This window comes from Pseudopodoces humilis, chromosome 15 (assembly GCF_049639895.1).
Source record: "Pseudopodoces humilis isolate 2021_Gansu_Grassland_sample_001 chromosome 15, ASM4963989v1, whole genome shotgun sequence".
In the NCBI taxonomy this organism is placed as follows: Eukaryota; Metazoa; Chordata; class Aves; order Passeriformes; family Paridae; genus Pseudopodoces; species Pseudopodoces humilis.
The window spans coordinates 2,593,548-2,610,901 of record NC_142214.1 but is presented as its reverse complement, the minus strand read 5'-3'; the positions used below and the strand labels follow the sequence as shown (position 1 = coordinate 2,610,901).

The 17,354-nt window shown below is 39.0% G+C and overlaps 1 protein-coding gene across 3 annotated transcripts in view; it reads left to right on the top strand.

The window, feature by feature from the left end:
- Positions 1–17,354, top strand: part of PCDH11X (protocadherin 11 X-linked) — a 424,506-nt gene that overhangs the window by 54,025 nt on the left and 353,127 nt on the right. For 2 of the 3 annotated variants that reach the window (XM_014255248.2, XM_088062844.1), the window contains exons 3-4: positions 11,329–11,376; positions 14,426–16,912. In XM_014255248.2, the coding sequence (XP_014110723.1) occupies positions 11,329–11,376; positions 14,426–16,912 (2,535 nt within the window). The remainder of the gene's footprint in view (positions 1–11,328; positions 11,377–14,425; positions 16,913–17,354) is intronic. The other variant, XM_088062843.1, reaches the window with a different exon arrangement.

Genomic DNA, 17,354 nt, shown 5'->3' with positions numbered 1-17,354 from the left:
AAGCATTTTAACTTTTTTTAGGAAGTTTTTTTATTTAAAAGACTTCATCTTGTAGTTAAAACTGTCACCATCCAGGCATGAAGTATTTTAAAGACCATTATTTTTTTGACCAAATTAAAAACAATTATCACAAGTTCTGCAGAATGTCAGTCAATGGTCACTGCATGTACTGTAAAAGTTCTTTGGATCCACTGTAATTCTTGTTGCAGAATAACTTTGCAAGGATTATTTATTTCTGCTTCCTTATTGTAATAGATTTATCAATGCATGGCTTACTTGTATTTTGGATGGCTGTCACAAGAAACCTTGAATTAGATTTCCAGCAGATCCTAATATTACTCTGATCATTAAAAACTCCAATTTATTAAGGAATAGCTGTCTTTTTTTATTGTTCTTAGGTTATCAAAAAATTCTGCTATTCTCAAAATGCTGAGTAAAGAAAAGAAAAATTAAAGGTGAATATTAGCTGCAAAAGATTTTTCTTTTGTCCAACTCACTTTCCCAAAACCCTCTTTTCATCCCATCTGGGGGGATGAAGATTTGAAGACTTCCAATTTTTAGGATGTGTTTTGAAAACAGGAGAAGTAGTTTCAGTTTTTCCTGGTTTTAGTTGTCGTAAAGTACACAATTAAAATATTAAGGTAGCTTTTACAATAATAATGTGTTCTTGATTTTAATTTTAATTTTACCTTTCTAATATTGAATATTTTAGTAATTAAAAATCCAATATGAGAAATCTAAAAGTAAAATCTTTATTTTAGTAATAAAGATTTAAAGATCCTAGCTAGTTTTTCCCCAAATACACTGTATAGAATATTTTCCTTCCATTTCAGAAGAAGGAGCTATCAAAAATATATATTTAAATCAAGTGTCAGCTATGGTTCATGGCACTTGACCACATTAGTACAGTTATTTTTATTCCTGAAAGAAAGGTGTATTGCAAAATAATTTATATTTTCTAACCCAGAAACCTAATTGGTCTGAACACAAGTCCTGTAGAGCTTTTGAAGCTGGGACATGGAGCAAAGATTATTTCAGACAATTCTGAAGAAACAAAAAGAAACATTGCTAAAAGAAATGAGTTCTGAGTCATCAGCTCTCAGTATTGAAATACATTTTTCTCTCATTGTGCTGTAATTGCTGGCTCTATTAATGTGATGTATTCTTGCTTTGGTTATTGCTGATGTTCCAAAGTCGAATAATTGTATTTTTTTTCTCTGCTTTTTCAAGCAAATTGACGTTTTCTGGGTTTTTTTTTCCTTTTCTTTTTCTTTAGAGTCAGGATAATCCTCTGTGCTTTTCACTCTGGGATATTATATGGCTTTTTTACTGGGAGAATACATTTTCCTCTTCATCTTAACCCCAGCCATATAATTTTCATCCTCATTTCCATTAGGGGTTTTTGAAGATAATTTGTTGCAGCAGATTTAAAGGTACAAACAAACGAGTAACTTCTATTTTGTTCCTCATCCTCTTTCCCATCTAACATAAAAAAAAGTACTCTGGCACTTAGATATCTGACTCTTTTGTGAATTGGCATTTGTTGGGAAAGCCAAGAAATATTTTGAATTCCATAATTTGAAAGTCAGTCTTAAAAACAGAGCCTAAAACCCTGCTAGAACTTTCCCAGCACCTCTTATTGTTTTACAATAAATTGTTTCACGCTTTTTATTGTTTTACATAAATGTATTTGTCCACAATGAATTTCCAGGATACTGTGCTTGTACATCAGAACTTGAGTGAGTTTCCTTGAAGTTTCCAGATTACCTGCTTCCTTGTAAGATTCTAAATTAATGCTTATTTTTAAATTCTGAGGTAGTCCAGCCCCTCCCTCAGAAAAAAAAACCAAAACATTCATTTGAATAATTCAAACCTTTGACTGCCAGCATCATCCAGAGCTGCTGGCAATGAGGTTGTTGGCAAAGCTCAAGAGGAAAAACCTATTAGTGTGTGTGTGTTTTAATATCTCTTTTAATATTTGCTTCTGGTATCTTTATTATTCAGGTTTTGAAGTCCATTGTGTTAAGTCCTTATGAGCTTTGCTGGACACCTTCATTTATCATCTGAACTGGACTTTGGCCTTCTCAGCCTTTGCTTGTCTCTGTTTCCAAAGTCTGCAGTTTCCTCAAAGGGGAAGAGGAGGGGCAGGCGCTGATTTCTGTCCCTGACCTGAGCGTGGCCTCGCAGGAGGAAAATGAGTTTCCTCTGATCTTGTATCTGTCTCAAACATTTGATATCAGATGCTTGGGAGAGATTGGAAGAACATCACCAGAATAATTTCCCAAGCTGTTCCTGAGCTTCTGGCAGTTTGAGGCTCACAGATTTCTTGCCCAGCAGTGGTGAAGTGGTGATTCGAATATTCTTACCTGGTTTTCCTCTTTTTCTTTTTTTTTTTTAATTTCTTTTTTTTTTTTCCCATATGTGCAGTTTTTCCAGTGGTATTTTGTATCTATTTTGTAAAACTTCTAAATTGTAAAATTTGAGTGTTCAGAATATTGGCAAAGTTTTAGACACTACATTTTGTGATGATCACTTGTTTTAATTCCTGTTTACATCAGTCCAATGGTGGCATTCTTACACTATGAAAATAGCCCTGTCTGAAATGTGTTTTGGATGCAGTGATAAAAGACTTCAACTTCACTATTTAACTTTAAAAAGTATTCAGTTTTATAGGCTCATGGAGGAGCTGAGAAACTGTGCAAAGACATTTTTCACTGATATCCATGCCCATTATATCACATTAAACAGAAATAAAATTAATTTGGTTCATATTTAAAATGTGTATATGCTGGAGCTAAGGTGGGAAGTAAAGCCCAGAGATACAAACAGACCTTGTTCTGCTACCCAGTGCCAGAAAACTTTGCAATACTAGAAATTTGGTTTTCTCCTAAGTTTCCCTGTGTTCAGGGGTGGGAAGAACAGTCAAGCCTTCTTCAGAAGAGAATTTACCTTTGTGGAATTAAAACCTGTGTGTTTTTTATTGATTAACTTTAATAGAAACTTCAAAGTTACTTGATGATGGAGTGTAGGATTCAGGGTTCCTGCTGGCTGAAAATCTCTGTCCCAGGTTGGAAACCTTTCCCAGTCAGTGCTGTGTTTGTTGAAATCCTATCTCAGCATCCAGGGCACTGGAAGAAAACATCAGTCTCCTCATCACTCTTGTAATATTCAGATGATACTACAAGAGTTCCTGCAAACAAGAGTGAAGTCTTTCAGAATCTATTTTGAATATTGTCTTAAAGTTCAAGGACACATTTTTCACAGCACAGCCTATGCTTCAGGCTGCTGAGTTTCACAAGCAAGGTAGCAAAGAAAATCCCTTTTTTGTTACTCATTGCCTCTAACAAAGACTTGAGTAACCCTTATGCACAGTGGATTTTTTTCCTCTTTTTCTTTATACATTGAGGGTGGAACAAGTTATGATTTGCATTTGAAATGCTGAGCATCACTAAATCAGGAGACAAGAGTTGATGCTGCAGTGCTGTGTGCTAGCTGCACCTGGCATCCCTGGAAGCTGAAGGTGCTTTACTTTGAGTGTTCCTGAGGACTGATGGCTTGGCTTTTCCTGCTGGGCAGCTGTTGGAACTAATCAGATTGTGCCTAAGAGCATAATAAGGAATAACTTTAATAATGCCTGGCCCTCTTGGAAGCTCTGTGGCCTCAGCTGTCATACTTACTTTCACTAATTTAGTTTAGGTTTGCTGTTTTGTTAAAAGCCATAACGCTGGATTTCAAAACAGATTTCACTTAATTTTACATTTCACAATGGGTGCTTCCACATATAACCACAGTGGGCCTCTTCTTATGTTACCAGTAAAGTTAATTGAGTGTGGAAGCAGAGCTTTAACTCTGTAGGTAGAATGCATAAAAAATTTAGTTTTATAGTGTCACCTTAGGATTTGAAGATAGTGCTCTATTTTGAAACCACCTAACAACTGAAACCTGTTTTATTGTAGAGAGCAGCCCTGCAGATTTCTGTGAGCAAATTGACTCAATCCTGTCTTGGAGAGTACTTGTTTTGTTTTCTTTCAGTATCTGTGAACCTGATGAATAATGACAGATGTAGTATTTGGTAGAACATTCTAGGCCTGTTTTAAAAATAGTAACATGCCCAACTAAATCTTTGAATTCAGAATCAACTGTTTGTTTAGCTGAGTGCTTCATCAACATAATAAATTGAATTATTGTTTATGGCTTAATACCTTAATATGCAAGAATCCTAACAAGGTGCCAAACCCTCCAAGATAAAGAAATAGAAAATAATTAAGTATGCAAATCAAGGTGTAGATGAAGTCTTTATGTCTGAGTTGAAAATAGTTTAAATACTGTTTCAGTTAAATTGTTTGAGCTGTGCTTTATTTTCCACGCTTTCCCAGATGATGGACATAAGTTTTAATACATTTTTGCTGGATTTCAGGATGAAATATTTTAATGGTTGTGCTTTGGTAGAATCGCTTGTTTACATCACATGAAGGCTAAACTGAGGGCTAAACTTCACTTTGAATTATTCAGAGCCTGTTTCCATCCCCAGAGGGTGCTTTCTGCAGTCCCTGCTCCTGCTTCCATCCTGGTGTCCTTGCTTGGAGAAGCACACTGATGGATTCTCTGGGCGTCCCACCGGGGCTGTGCTTGGAGTGCAGCAGCTGGGAGGGGGCTGGGGGCAGTTTTCAGTTCTGCTTTGCCACCCTGACACTTTCCTGGCTGGAATTGTGGCAGCTGCCCCAAAGCTGTTCATGTTTTTAGCTGAGGAAGAGCCCCCAGGTCCAATTTCTGTTACAGAGATTTGTTGTACCACACACAATATGTGAGATGTTATTTGGGAACATCTGGTTCAGGACAGTGATTGAATTAACCTCAGGAAAGTGTTTTCTGTGGATCCAGACCTGGGAAAACTTGGATTTCCCCTTTGACTTGGGTTCTGGGAGTCATTACTGAAGAGAAATGGCTTTACCTTTGTTTAATTTGCTTTTTTCTGGAATAGCACACTTTGGGAGAGGGCAGTCCCGTTGCTAAATAACTCTGGGGCTGTGTTATTTATTCTGGGATTAACCTTGCTGAGGAGACACACCCCATCACTCACCAGTAACTCCTAGCATTCTCCACTCCCTGCTTTTTTCCCCAGGAATTGTGGGAGGGTTTGTCTCAGTTTACAATTTATTGGAGGATTCACATTACCTGGTGAGACTAACCTGGATCTCAGCAACAGGAGATGGATATTGTATTTACCTTCTGAAGCTGGCATTCTTCATGATTAAATATTGGCTCATTGTGTTCTATGATCTTTTGGTTCTCTTTGATTTTTCTTTTTCCCTTTTTGGAGGAAAAAAATCCCTGTCCATTAGCCATAATTTTTAGTGTATGTCCATGGCTGAACTGTTATTAGGGAATATAAACAGTGAACAAAAACTGAGCAGAAAAGCTGGAATGGAATGATGAGTGTTTGGTCTTTCCCTTGTAAACATGCCATTCTAATATTCTTAAATTTATTTTCTTTCTTACAAATCAGTTACATCAATTCCACCTCTGATTTTAAGACCGAGAAACAGCTCAAGTGCATTCAATTAGAGTGAAATTGGAGTTTTATTTTTGTTTTTAGAAAGGAATATATTCTTGAGTAAAACTATATATTGAAGTATAAATCAAATACACTTATAAGATTTTTTTTTTTATCCCAAACTCACAGGGAAGCATTTTCTGAGAATATAACTCATTAACTGGAAAGTCAAGACAATTTATTTGCTAGAACTTTCAATACACACAGGTAGCAAGAGATTTCTTTTCAAAATTGACTTTCAGACTCAAGTTGCTGCCTTACAGTAAGGAAATATTTCTTTTTTTTAATCTCACTGTTGTTCTAGTGAGTCAGATAAATAGGAGTCAGTAACACTGGAGGAGAAAGAAGTCAAGTTCCTGAGAAATCCAGCACCAGAAAATACATTTTTTTGTTTCTCTCCTACACTCCTTGATCAGTATGGTGAAAAGACTTTTATTTACTGAGTTTTAGAATTCAGTGTCTTCGGAACTATTTTTAGTAGTGCCACTCTGTATTTCCTCTCAGCCACCATCTCCCATTTATTACTCTGAAATTGCAGTATTATTTATTATCTTCCCATGTGCAGGGAACTGGCATCTTGCACTTACATTCATCACATAATTTTACAGTTTAATATGGGAGTCTCACTGTTACTTTCTGAGAGTAATAAAAAAAGGATAAGTTTTCGCTCCTTGAAAAAGTATAGCTTTATTTCTTTCCAAAGCAAAACTGATCCTGTGGCAGTTAAATGTCACACACACACACGCTCTTCCTTATTTTGATTTTTACAAAACCCTGCCGAGTGGAGGCCTTGAGAGAGGTTTGTGATCAGGTCCTTTCTGCAGTAATAGTGACAGGTCTAGAATTCCTAAAGCTTGTGGAAGCTGGGGGAAATCTGTTCCAAGTGCAGCTCTTTGCTGCTGGAGTTATTTTTTTTCTCTTCCTGCTACATTTTTCCCCACACGGGCAGTGAATTGTCTGCATTAAGGCTGTGGATTTTTTAATCAACATTCATAAAGCAGTGACACATGGACAATTGAGTGCTGTCCCTGCACATGAAAGAATTTCCTTGTGTTTTTGGAAGTGGGAGAGTGTTGTGTGTGTGTGTGAGATGCTCCTGCTATTCAGATGGAGGTTTGGGCAGCATTTTTTCTTAGAAGTGTAAGCATAAAGGGAAGATGGAGTGGTTTTGCTCCCAGCTGAGCTTTAGAAGGGTGCTAGGTCAAAGAAGACAATCTTGCTAAACAACTTGTTGGAAAAGCTGCAGCATCAGAGGTTAGAATATGGATTTTTCTTAATGAGGGTGCAATGTGTTTAAAGATATACACACTGAATTTGCGTGTGCATGTATGTACAGCAGGGAACGAGATAAAAACAATACATTAATTTAATGAATTTCGATTTGCAGATGTTTTCACTCCTATTCAGCAAAGCACGAGGATTTCAGTCTATTTTGTATTTTCTTTCCCCATTTTCCACGCGCCGTATCCATTCCTGCAGTCTCCACTGCAGTCACTGCGAGCTGGGGATGCTGCACAGCCCCTGCTGTAGGGGAAAGGAATTTTCAGAACTGTCTGGGCTGTTTGCATTTCCTGGTGTAGAAGTGGCTGTCAGGTTTAATCCCCTCCTGCCTGGCAGTGCTGATGTGCTCCGAGCAGGTTGTGAGCGGGAGGGCACGGCAGCTTCACCCCTCACCAACACCTGGCAGCGCTCACCCCCAGCTCCAGATGTGCCAGCAGCAGCTCAGACAGAGCCTCTGGCTGTAGAGGCCAAACGAGGTTGTGATTTAGGAGCTGCTCTGAGCAGCTGTACAGAATTGTTAGTGCTCCCCTCCAAAGGCACAGCGCTGCTCTGGAGCCTTGTACTCATTTATTTCTCTTTCTCGCACGTCCTCGGTTCTGTGCCTGCTCTCAGCCAGGAAATAGAGCAAATGTGTAACTGTCAGCCTGTATAATGCAAATATCAAAATGCACTTGTTGGGTGTAGTGTTGCCTGATATAAATCCAATTTTTATTTTTTTTTTCCCCCTTCATTATATATCTACGGTGAAACTCCAAAGGCAGAAATGTACTGAAAGGCAAGTCAGGTGTCTGGAGCTTTATCATGGGAATTCAGAGCAAAGCTCAAACATGTTTAATACCTTAATCTGAATATCCTCAGGGTGTTGAAAATGTAGTTTTTTGTTCAGTAGGATGTCTGTGAATATTTCTGTACAGCTATAATGGAGGAGATTAAGAGGGGAGGTTGCCTCCCTGGTTGTTACCTGCCGCTGTTGACCTCCCTTGTTTTGGTCAAAGTGTCTCTAAATGAAAGAACCTGGCTTGAAGTTTGCAATTCTAAAGGTTAGCTCCTAAAGTTCCATTCTACTGGTTGGTTTCTAAAGTTGAAAATTCTAAATTATAATTTAGAATTATAACGTTTTAGAATTATCACATTTAATTTTAATTGTGATTAGTAACTCAGAAGTGGCCGTCCTTTTCAGACCAGCTACAAACTTTGGACAATTGATAAAAGTGTCTCTGTATTTCTATTTCCCATCTTTATTTAGTCTACAACTATTTATACAGTAGGAGTATTGTGAACATAAATTCCTTCCAGTTTTGTGGTGCAGCTGCATGTTTTTCTGAAATATATTTTTGTTTGTCTGCAGCACATTGTGAAAAACCACTCAAGTAATGGTCCAGTTCTTTGAAAGGAGTTTTTTGATAATTTTGTGTCCTGTTAATGCAGCAATGTGGGTTCACCATTTTTCCCACCCTAGTTTGTAGAGGTGGATGAAGTGAACTTCTATTGAAAGATTCAGGTTTCTGTTTTGTTTTTAATTTTGGTTTTCTTTTTTTTTTTATTTTTTAATTGTCATCCATATGTGAAAAGATAAATTAGATTTAATTAAGAACCTGCAAACAACTCAACTTGTAACAGCATTTTAAAGGCCAGAGATGTGCTGCAGGAAGAGAACTCTTTTTTTATTCATGAAGCCTGGTGCAATCTTGAAAATGTGGGGTTTATGTGGGTTACCAATTTTCAGCTCTTCCTATTCTCTGCCTTGTAAAAATTGTGGTTAAAAATATTAACACTTTTCAGTTAGGGACTTTCAGGCCCACTTGAAGTGTCAATCGAAGAAATTAGGGCAGCAAGAAAAGTAAATAAATAAAAAAAATATAGTATTCACTGTCCCTAATTGATTCTCCTCAGTGGAAATGAACGTGATCTAATAAATTGAATGCCAAGAATTGAGCAGGATGAAAAAATTTTCCATCTTAGAAAAATTGTGTCTATCTTATATCTAATTATCTATCTAGAAAATAAAGTAGACAATGTTTAAAGTAGACAAGATTGAAAAAGACCCCTTAAAGAAGGGACCAACTCATCTGAAAAGTTTAAGGAGACTCCAGCAGTGCAGTTAATTATTGGGACTGTTTAAGTTTTGTAATAGTAACATTCAGTTTATATTTCCAAGGAAGTAATTTCTTGTTTGGGTAAACCTCCTAGCCTTTTTTTATTTTCTTTTTCAGAAAATCAGTATTAAATGCATTGATTGGCCTCTTCTTCATTCCATGTCATGCTTTTTACTGTCCCTTTCCAGCATAAAGGGATTCATTATTATCCTTGTGTTCTGTTGATCCCCTCCACAGCATTGTGCTTGCTCTTGTTTCATGGGACAAGAGCAGTTTTGTGTTTGGTTGTGTATAAGGAGAGGAAATCTTGGCAGTGTTTTCCATTTATAGGAGCTCTTGCATAATTGGAGGTGGAAAAGTAGCAAGTTATGGTGTAGACATTGCTGATAATATGATGTCCTCAACTCTTACGTAGGAATTGAGCTAATTAGGATTCTGAATGATTCAGAAAATGCACTTTAGGTTTCTGCATAATTGGATGCTTCCAATCCTATTTTTACTGTGGTTCTGAACCTGAAAGTTCAGTTCATTCCAAGCTAAACCAATGGAAACAGTGCATGATGCTGACAGAAAACCATAATTTGAGTAAAAGTCTTGAGAACCTTGGCCTGCAAATTAAAAGGCTGCGTTGCTTTGACAAAGAGAGCGTTTCGAATCTGTAAGCAGCTCTGCATGTGCTGAGGTCTGCATTATAAAAAAATCCTTACCTTTGCAATGTTATTTTTCTCCTTTGAAGTTCTGCCACTCAGTTCATAAGGTAACTGCTGGTACTAATGACACTTATTTCCAGTAACTTTGGGTTGTAAGCCGTGGGATGTCATGAGAGGAGTGACTGTGGAGTCCTTAAGCAGGATAGCTGTCGACAAATGGTAATTTTCTAGAATGCATGGACAGCAAATTGCACCCTGGGTGAGTAATAGCAGACAAGGGACCTTTATTAGAGCCACAGCACTTCGGGTAGTTTGGATCTGAGTGCATTCATATGCACCCATTACAGACACCTAGATCCATTATTGCCTACCACGTGGAAAATTCTGTGTTTAAGACATTAACTTGGCTTTGGCAATTCACAATTTCACAACCAAAATGTCTCCTTTGTAATAAAAATGCGAGTTCAATTTTCAGCTCTTATAGAAATAGTTGTCCATGGTGTAACTGTGGTCTGTTTTCCTGCATTAAGAACTGAAGTTGTGCTGCTGTAATTTCTTCTCTGCTGACAGCACAGTCACAGAGCACTTCCATATGAGTTGCCAAAACAGGCAAGGAAAACATGTCTGGAACTCATCTTGTAGTTCTGCACAAGACCTGCAAATATTTTCACTGTTGTTCCGTGTGAAATAATCAGCATTTTAGCAAGCATGCATTATTTTCTGAACTTTCTGAAAAGATTTCAGGGTCCTTTGGACTCAAAACTGCATTTTGGCCAGAGATTTTTATTTAAGCAATTGCTTAATGAATTACTCTTTTACTTTCTGATGAGAAACCAATCTTTCAATGTTTTTCTTCTTCCTTTTTTCCTTTAAGATGATTGTTAACATGTAATAAAAGTGTAATTCTAGCTTGTTGCAATAGTCATTGAAATGAGTTACTGCAGAATATTAGTAAACGTTTGAGCTGTGCATGGCCCTTGACTTCTGTTTGAGCTTCAAGGACATCATGTGATGTGTTTGTCATTTACAGTGCCTGAAGTATTGATAATAAGTGAATTATTTAAAGTATTATTAAAAACTAAAAGAATATAAAAGAATTATAGATAATAAGTGTAGGGTGAAGCTGGAGCCACAAAACAATGAGCTATCTTTGCTCCTTTGGCTTTCTCTGGAGGTTCAGAATCCTCTTTTGAATGAAAACTGAGGACAATCTTTGTTGATTTACCCTTTGTCAGCTAACAATGGATACTTGTTACTCACAATTATGTAATTTGTATGTTTGAAGCAATAATCACTGGTAGCCTCTCTGTTTCAGTACTTTGTATGACAAGCAGTTGGGTTTGTAGCATTATTTAGCACAATATTCTTTCCCTTCCCCACTTCTTGCAGAAATCCCTGCTTTCTGCCAACTTTCTGCTCTGCAAGTGTGAGTCCACAGTGTGTTTTGAACACAGTGGACCATGTCTGTGTTATCAGCATTAACCAGAAACTGTTCTATTTTCCCATTTTTCCAAACAATGTCCAGGCAGTCAGTACCCCACAGATTTAACAAAATCCTGTGGTGAAACGCTGCAATATCTGTGTGTAGACTTTGGTGCACTTTGTCACATCCAGTCCTGTCTGTAGTACTTAGAAGCTCTTCTAGCTCACCACACTCTGTGTCCGTGTGTCATTGATTATGTATTTATGAAACCACCTAAATGTTGCAATTTTTAAAATACTCTTTAATTTTTTATTCACATGACAGCCCAAAACAGCTCCGAAAAGGACATTTGGATCCATTACAAATGACCAGGTAAATATACACAGTAGGGAGTTCTCAACAAGAAAGTTTTATTGTTTGAGAGACTGTGTGTGTAAATCCATGGAAAAATTATGAAAATTGGGTAAGGTGACAGAGCTCCTTTTTGCCCTGATAAGGGATCTTGATGAAGGTCAGAACCTCTTCAAACTATTCCAGGCTCTGAAACGGGAATAACTTTGGTTTGCTTCCAATAGTTAGTGCTTAAATCGTATTTTTAAATTTAAACAGTCAATCCCTTGTATTTCTCACTCCCATTCTTCTGTAAGGGTAGAGATATCTATGGAGCAGATTATTTCTACCAGTGGTTTTAATGGGCAAAGGTATTCTGTAACTGTTAATTATCTATTGTGCTTTTCCAATGGACTCTTGCCCTTCCCAGTGTGAACAAATCTTTCAGATCACTGGGATAATGTGGTGACTGAGGTGCAGTTCAATCCAAATAGAAATCTGACCCTAATGGAAATTTTAACTTCACTGAACTTTTAATGATGATAGAGCCATTTGCTTCAACATCAAGAAATTAATCCTGAAGGTTTTTGTTCATGTTTCTCATTTTAGCTCTCAATTTCTTTGCTCATAATGGAGATAATTAGATATTTATAATCTTAAAAATATATTTCTTGAATGTTTCATCAAATTTTTTTTTGAGTGTTTAGAATGAGAGAACTATCTGTTCTTAGCAAATGTGCTTGTTAATTTGCAGCATGTCACACCTAACCTTATCTCTTAAACAACCTGAAATAGTCCTGCTAGAGTTAAGAGAAAGTCTGCTTCTCTGTAATGGTTTTTCTGTGGTTTAAAAAGATGTTTAAACCTGTAATGAATTTGAAGAAATAGGCATCGATAATATTTCTTCCCAGAGAAAATTATTCAAGTGTTAATTATGAACTTGGAAGAGATCTTTGCATTTTTTTCTGTTCTCTAGTCATTCATGGCTAGTGATGGGGAGCTAAAGCACCACATTTTATATCAAACTCATCTGCTCTGATGAAAAACCCCTCTCCCATGCTTGATAAGGAAAGCAGAGATGGGCACACTCGTGTACAGACACATGAAGTCAAAATCTCTACAAAGTTCTTGTTGTAGTTGTGGGATCTAATGACAGAATAACCAGCGCCCATCTGTCAGCTTGTGTACAAATAAAGAAGTAAAGAGAGCTGGCAGGTTGCTTTTACTCTGGCTTCTGTTATTTTCTTTCCTCTGGAATCTATGTTAAAGCATAGACTATATAATTTATAATTTCTTAGTAATTATGAAATTTATTGCAAATAACTGCTAGCCAGATTGAATATGAAGAGGAAACTCATGCTCTGCTTCCTATCAGCTTAGAATTACCATTCTAAAATTTACCCTAATTGGTGTGAAATGTATATCTTGATTTAGAAACAATTTGCAGGGCTTATATTTTCATGCCTTCTGCTAAAGAAGCCAAATCTGTATTTGTTTTATTACTTCAAAATGTGTTCCAGTTTACTTTATACTGTCCCCATTTGCAACCTAATGTTGCCACAAATGCTGTGCAAGTGGCACAGTGATTTTGGATATGTGGATGAGTAGTTCTGTCCCATGAAATACAAGGTAGCTTATGTAGGGTCAAAATCTGGCTTTGAGAGAACAAATCAGTACAAGAGTGCAGCCTCACTCAGAAGTGAATAGAAGCTATAAATGCATTCACTTAGTGGTGGGTAGCAAGATACAGATATACAAATCTTTTGTAACTAATGAGAAATAAGGAACCTTGAACACCAAGAACGTTTTCTTTTGTTTTTTTTCTGGAGTGTCTCAAAGCAGTTGAGAACACAACTGGGCCTGGTGCAGTGGAAGGTGTCCCTGCCTGTGGCGAGGGGGTGGAATGAGAGGATCTTTAAGGTCCCTTCCAGCCCAAACCATCCATTATTCTCTGGCAGTTACCTGAGTGAGGGTGAGAGATGAGAATAAGCAGAGAAAGAGCAGTTGTTCATTATTACAAATATTGCACATAAAAAGAAACTCCTATTTAGTCCACAGTTTTATTTATGCCTTTTATTCTTCTGGCCATCCCCTGCATTCAGCATTAGCCATCTGCATTCTAGCCCTGCCCTTATGGAAGATGTGGCTGGAAAACTGCCTTCACATCATTCCACTAAGCGGTGAGATATGAGAAAAGAGGATAATTACACCGTTCCTAATTCCTGTTTGTCTGAAGAGACAGCAGAAGAGAAAGAGAATTTAGTACTAGATGCAAATATTTATTTTAGCAGATTTGTCAGCACTTCTGTTTTTTAAAAAAAGCTGTGTTTTTGCAATATATGCAGCATTTTGGTGCAGTTCCAGAGATATTCAACAAACCCCATGAAAAATATTGATCATTTTCAAATTGATCTCACTGTTCTGTGATTTTTTTTTTTTTTAAATGAAAATAGATCTTCTTTTTTCACTGGGATTGTAACTTTCTCTACAAATATAAAACACAGTGATGAATACAGGAAGAGTTCTAATGAGTTTCTAAATGTATTTCTGATGAACTTTTAAGACTTAGTTTTGTCTGTATTATCTGACATCTGAATTATGTAGTAAGAACTTTATCAATGATAGTACTGGTTTGGTTTTTTTGTTAGTTTTGTTTTTTTTTTTATGGTAATGGTTTCAGATTATGACCAGAGTTGCTCCACAGAGAAATAATCCCTTTATCTTTGTTGGTTTCCTTGAAATTGAATATTGGAATAGGTCCTCCAGTGACTGAACCTTGGCTTCATTCCTCATTTCCACACTCACTTATACAACAGAGAAACTGAATTACATCTGTCCAGGAATTTAATAACTTTTCTTTAGAAATAGAGAACCTGGATGAAAAACTTGCCATCACTCTCACATTTCCCCTTTTTCTAGAGTATCTGTTTATTGCCATATTTACTCTGAAGCTTAAAGCAAAACTAGATATGGAAAATAAAGATAAAAATGTATATTCCTGTATAGAATATAGATATATATTTGAATAATGTGTTATTTTTCTGTTTAAATACACTGTCAAGCTAAAGTGTGTTCTTTCTGTGTCTTGTAGGGTCAAAATGTATTTGGTCTTGACATAACTGAGACACCTGAGGGAGATAAGTGGCCTCAGCTGATTGTCCAGCAGATCCTGGATAGGGAGCAGAAGGACACCTATGTGATGAAAATCAAAGTTGAGGATGGTGGGAGCCCCCCGAGGTCCAGCACTGCCATCCTGCAGGTCACGGTGACCGATGTCAACGACAACCGCCCGGTCTTCAAAGAGAACGACATCGAGGTCAGCGTGCCCGAGAACGCCCCGGTGGGCACCTCTGTGTCTCAGCTCCACGCCACCGACGCAGACCTGGGCTCCAATGCACAAATCCACTTCTATTTCAGCAACCAGATCTCCAGCCTGGCCAAAAGGCTCTTTGCCATCGATAACACCACGGGCCTCATCACCATCAGGGAGCCGCTGGACAGGGAGGAATCTCCCGTGCACAAATTGACTGTTTTGGCAAGCGATGGCAGCTCAACTCCGTCAAGAGCAACGGTGACAGTTAATGTCACAGATATCAACGACAATGTCCCGTCAATAGACACGAGGTACATCATCAACCCGGTGAACGGGACAGTGCTTTTGTCTGAGAAGGCTCCCCTCAATACAAAAATTGCTTTGATAACAGTGATGGACAAGGACGCTGATCAGAATGGGAAAGTTACCTGTTTTACAGATCACGATGTCCCTTTCAGGCTAAAACCAGTGTTTGATAACCAGTTTCTCCTGGAGACAGCCACATTTCTAGACTATGAAGCCACACGGGAATATGCCATCAAAATAGTGGCTTCAGATTCAGGGAAGCCTCCCTTAAACCAGTCTGCAATGCTCCTGATCAAAATTAAAGATGAAAACGACAATGCCCCAGTTTTCACACAGCCTATCATAGGCCTTTCCATCCCTGAGAACAATGCTCCTGGTACTCAGCTCACCAAGATCAGCGCTACAGACGCTGACAGTGGGCGGAATGCCGAGATCAGCTACATCCTGGGTTCCGACGCACCCCCGATTTTCAACCTGGACCGCCGTACGGGCATCCTGACCGCCGTGAGAAAGCTGGACAGAGAAAAGCAGGACAGGTACTCTTTCACTGTGCTGGCTAAGGATAACGGGATGCCACCTTTGCAGACCAATGCTACCGTGACAGTGTCGGTGCTGGACCAGAATGATAACAGCCCCGCTTTCACACATAGTGAATATAATTTCTATGTGCCAGAAAACCTGCCCATGTATGGCACAGTGGGGCTCATCACAGTTACGGACGCTGACGCGGGAGACAACGCTGCGGTCACTCTCTCTATCTTAAATGGTAGAGATAATTTCATTATAGATCCACTCACTGGTGTAATAAGACCTAATATTACCTTTGATAGGGAGCAGCAGGGGTCATACACTTTCCAGGTGAAAGCAGTGGATGGAGGAAGACTGCAGCGTTCCTCAACTGCCAAAGTGACCATCAATGTTGTTGATGTAAATGATAACAGGCCAGTTTTTGTTATTCCCTCGTCTAATTATTCCTATGAGCTGGTCCCAACGTCTGCCAGCCCCGGGTCTGTGGTCACTAAAGTCTTTGCAGTTGACAATGACACGGGAATGAACGCAGAGCTCCGCTATAGCATCATAGGTGGGAACTCCAGGGGCTTGTTTACCATTGACCAATTAACAGGCAATATTACTTTGAAGGAGAAGGTGATTACATCGGATCATGGCTTGCACAGACTGGTGATCAAGGTGAATGACCTGGGACAGCCGGAGTCTCTTTACACGATAGCCCTTGTGCACTTGTTTGTGAACGAGACGGTCACCAACGGCTCCTACGTGCAAGAACTGGTGCGTAGGAACATGGAGACCCCCGTTGGCCAGAACATTGGGGATGGTGAGATAACCCCACAGACCAATGATTATGTCAAGATCATCATTGCCATCATTGCAGGCACCATGACAGTTATTCTGGTAATTTTTGTTACCGCTTTAGTCCGGTGCCGCCAGACACCCAGGCACAAGGTTGTCCAAAAAAACAAGCAGAGTGGTGAATGGGTTTCCCCCAACCAAGAGAATAGGCAGATCAAGAAAAAGAAGAAGAAGAAGAAGCGCTCTCCAAAGAGTCTCCTCCTCAACTTTGTGACTATTGAAGAGTCTAAGCCTGATGATCCTGGCCACGAGCACATAAATGGCACTTTAGACATTCCCGTAGAGCTAGAAGAACAGACTATGGGAAAATATAACTGGGCCACCACACCAACCACATTTAAACCTGACAGCCCAGACTTAGCAAAGCACTACAAGTCTGCTTCTCCGCAGCCTACCTTTCAAATTAAACCTGAGACTCCTGTACCCCCCAAGAAGCACCATGTCATTCAGGAATTGCCTCTAGATAACACCTTTGTGGTGGGCTGTGACTCACTTTCCAAGTGCTCATCCAGCAGCTCGGACCCTTACAGTGTTTCTGAATGCAGCTGTCAAGGAGGCTTCAAGACCCCAGGCCCCATACACACCAGACAGGTAATGGAATTTTAAGGTGCTTTCTTCCTCCTTCCCTCCTTACTTTGCCAATCCTGTAACTCCTGTAAGCACTGGAAGACAAGTTCTCCTGCGAGGAGTAAAACTTTGAACGTTCGTGTTCGAGGTGTTGTAAAACAAACAATTCCAGCTTCCTGATGGTGAGGGAGAGAATGAGAGGGGAAAAGAGCGGTGTCTGTGAGGAGATGGAGCAGGCAGAGGTCCCTGTGGTGGTGTCCTGACTGCAGATGGCAGCATGGCACTTCCCACCTCACCGCAGGACCTCGAGCAGCTGGGGATGCTCGGAGTGGGACTGTCCTCTCCAGCCTGGTGTGCTCCAGGATCCAACCATCTAGGCCAGGTGGAAAGCAATAAAATTTTACAGGAGCTCATAAGTGGCTCTTAATGGAGCCTGGAATTGCAGCCTTCATCTGGGCGTAGCTTT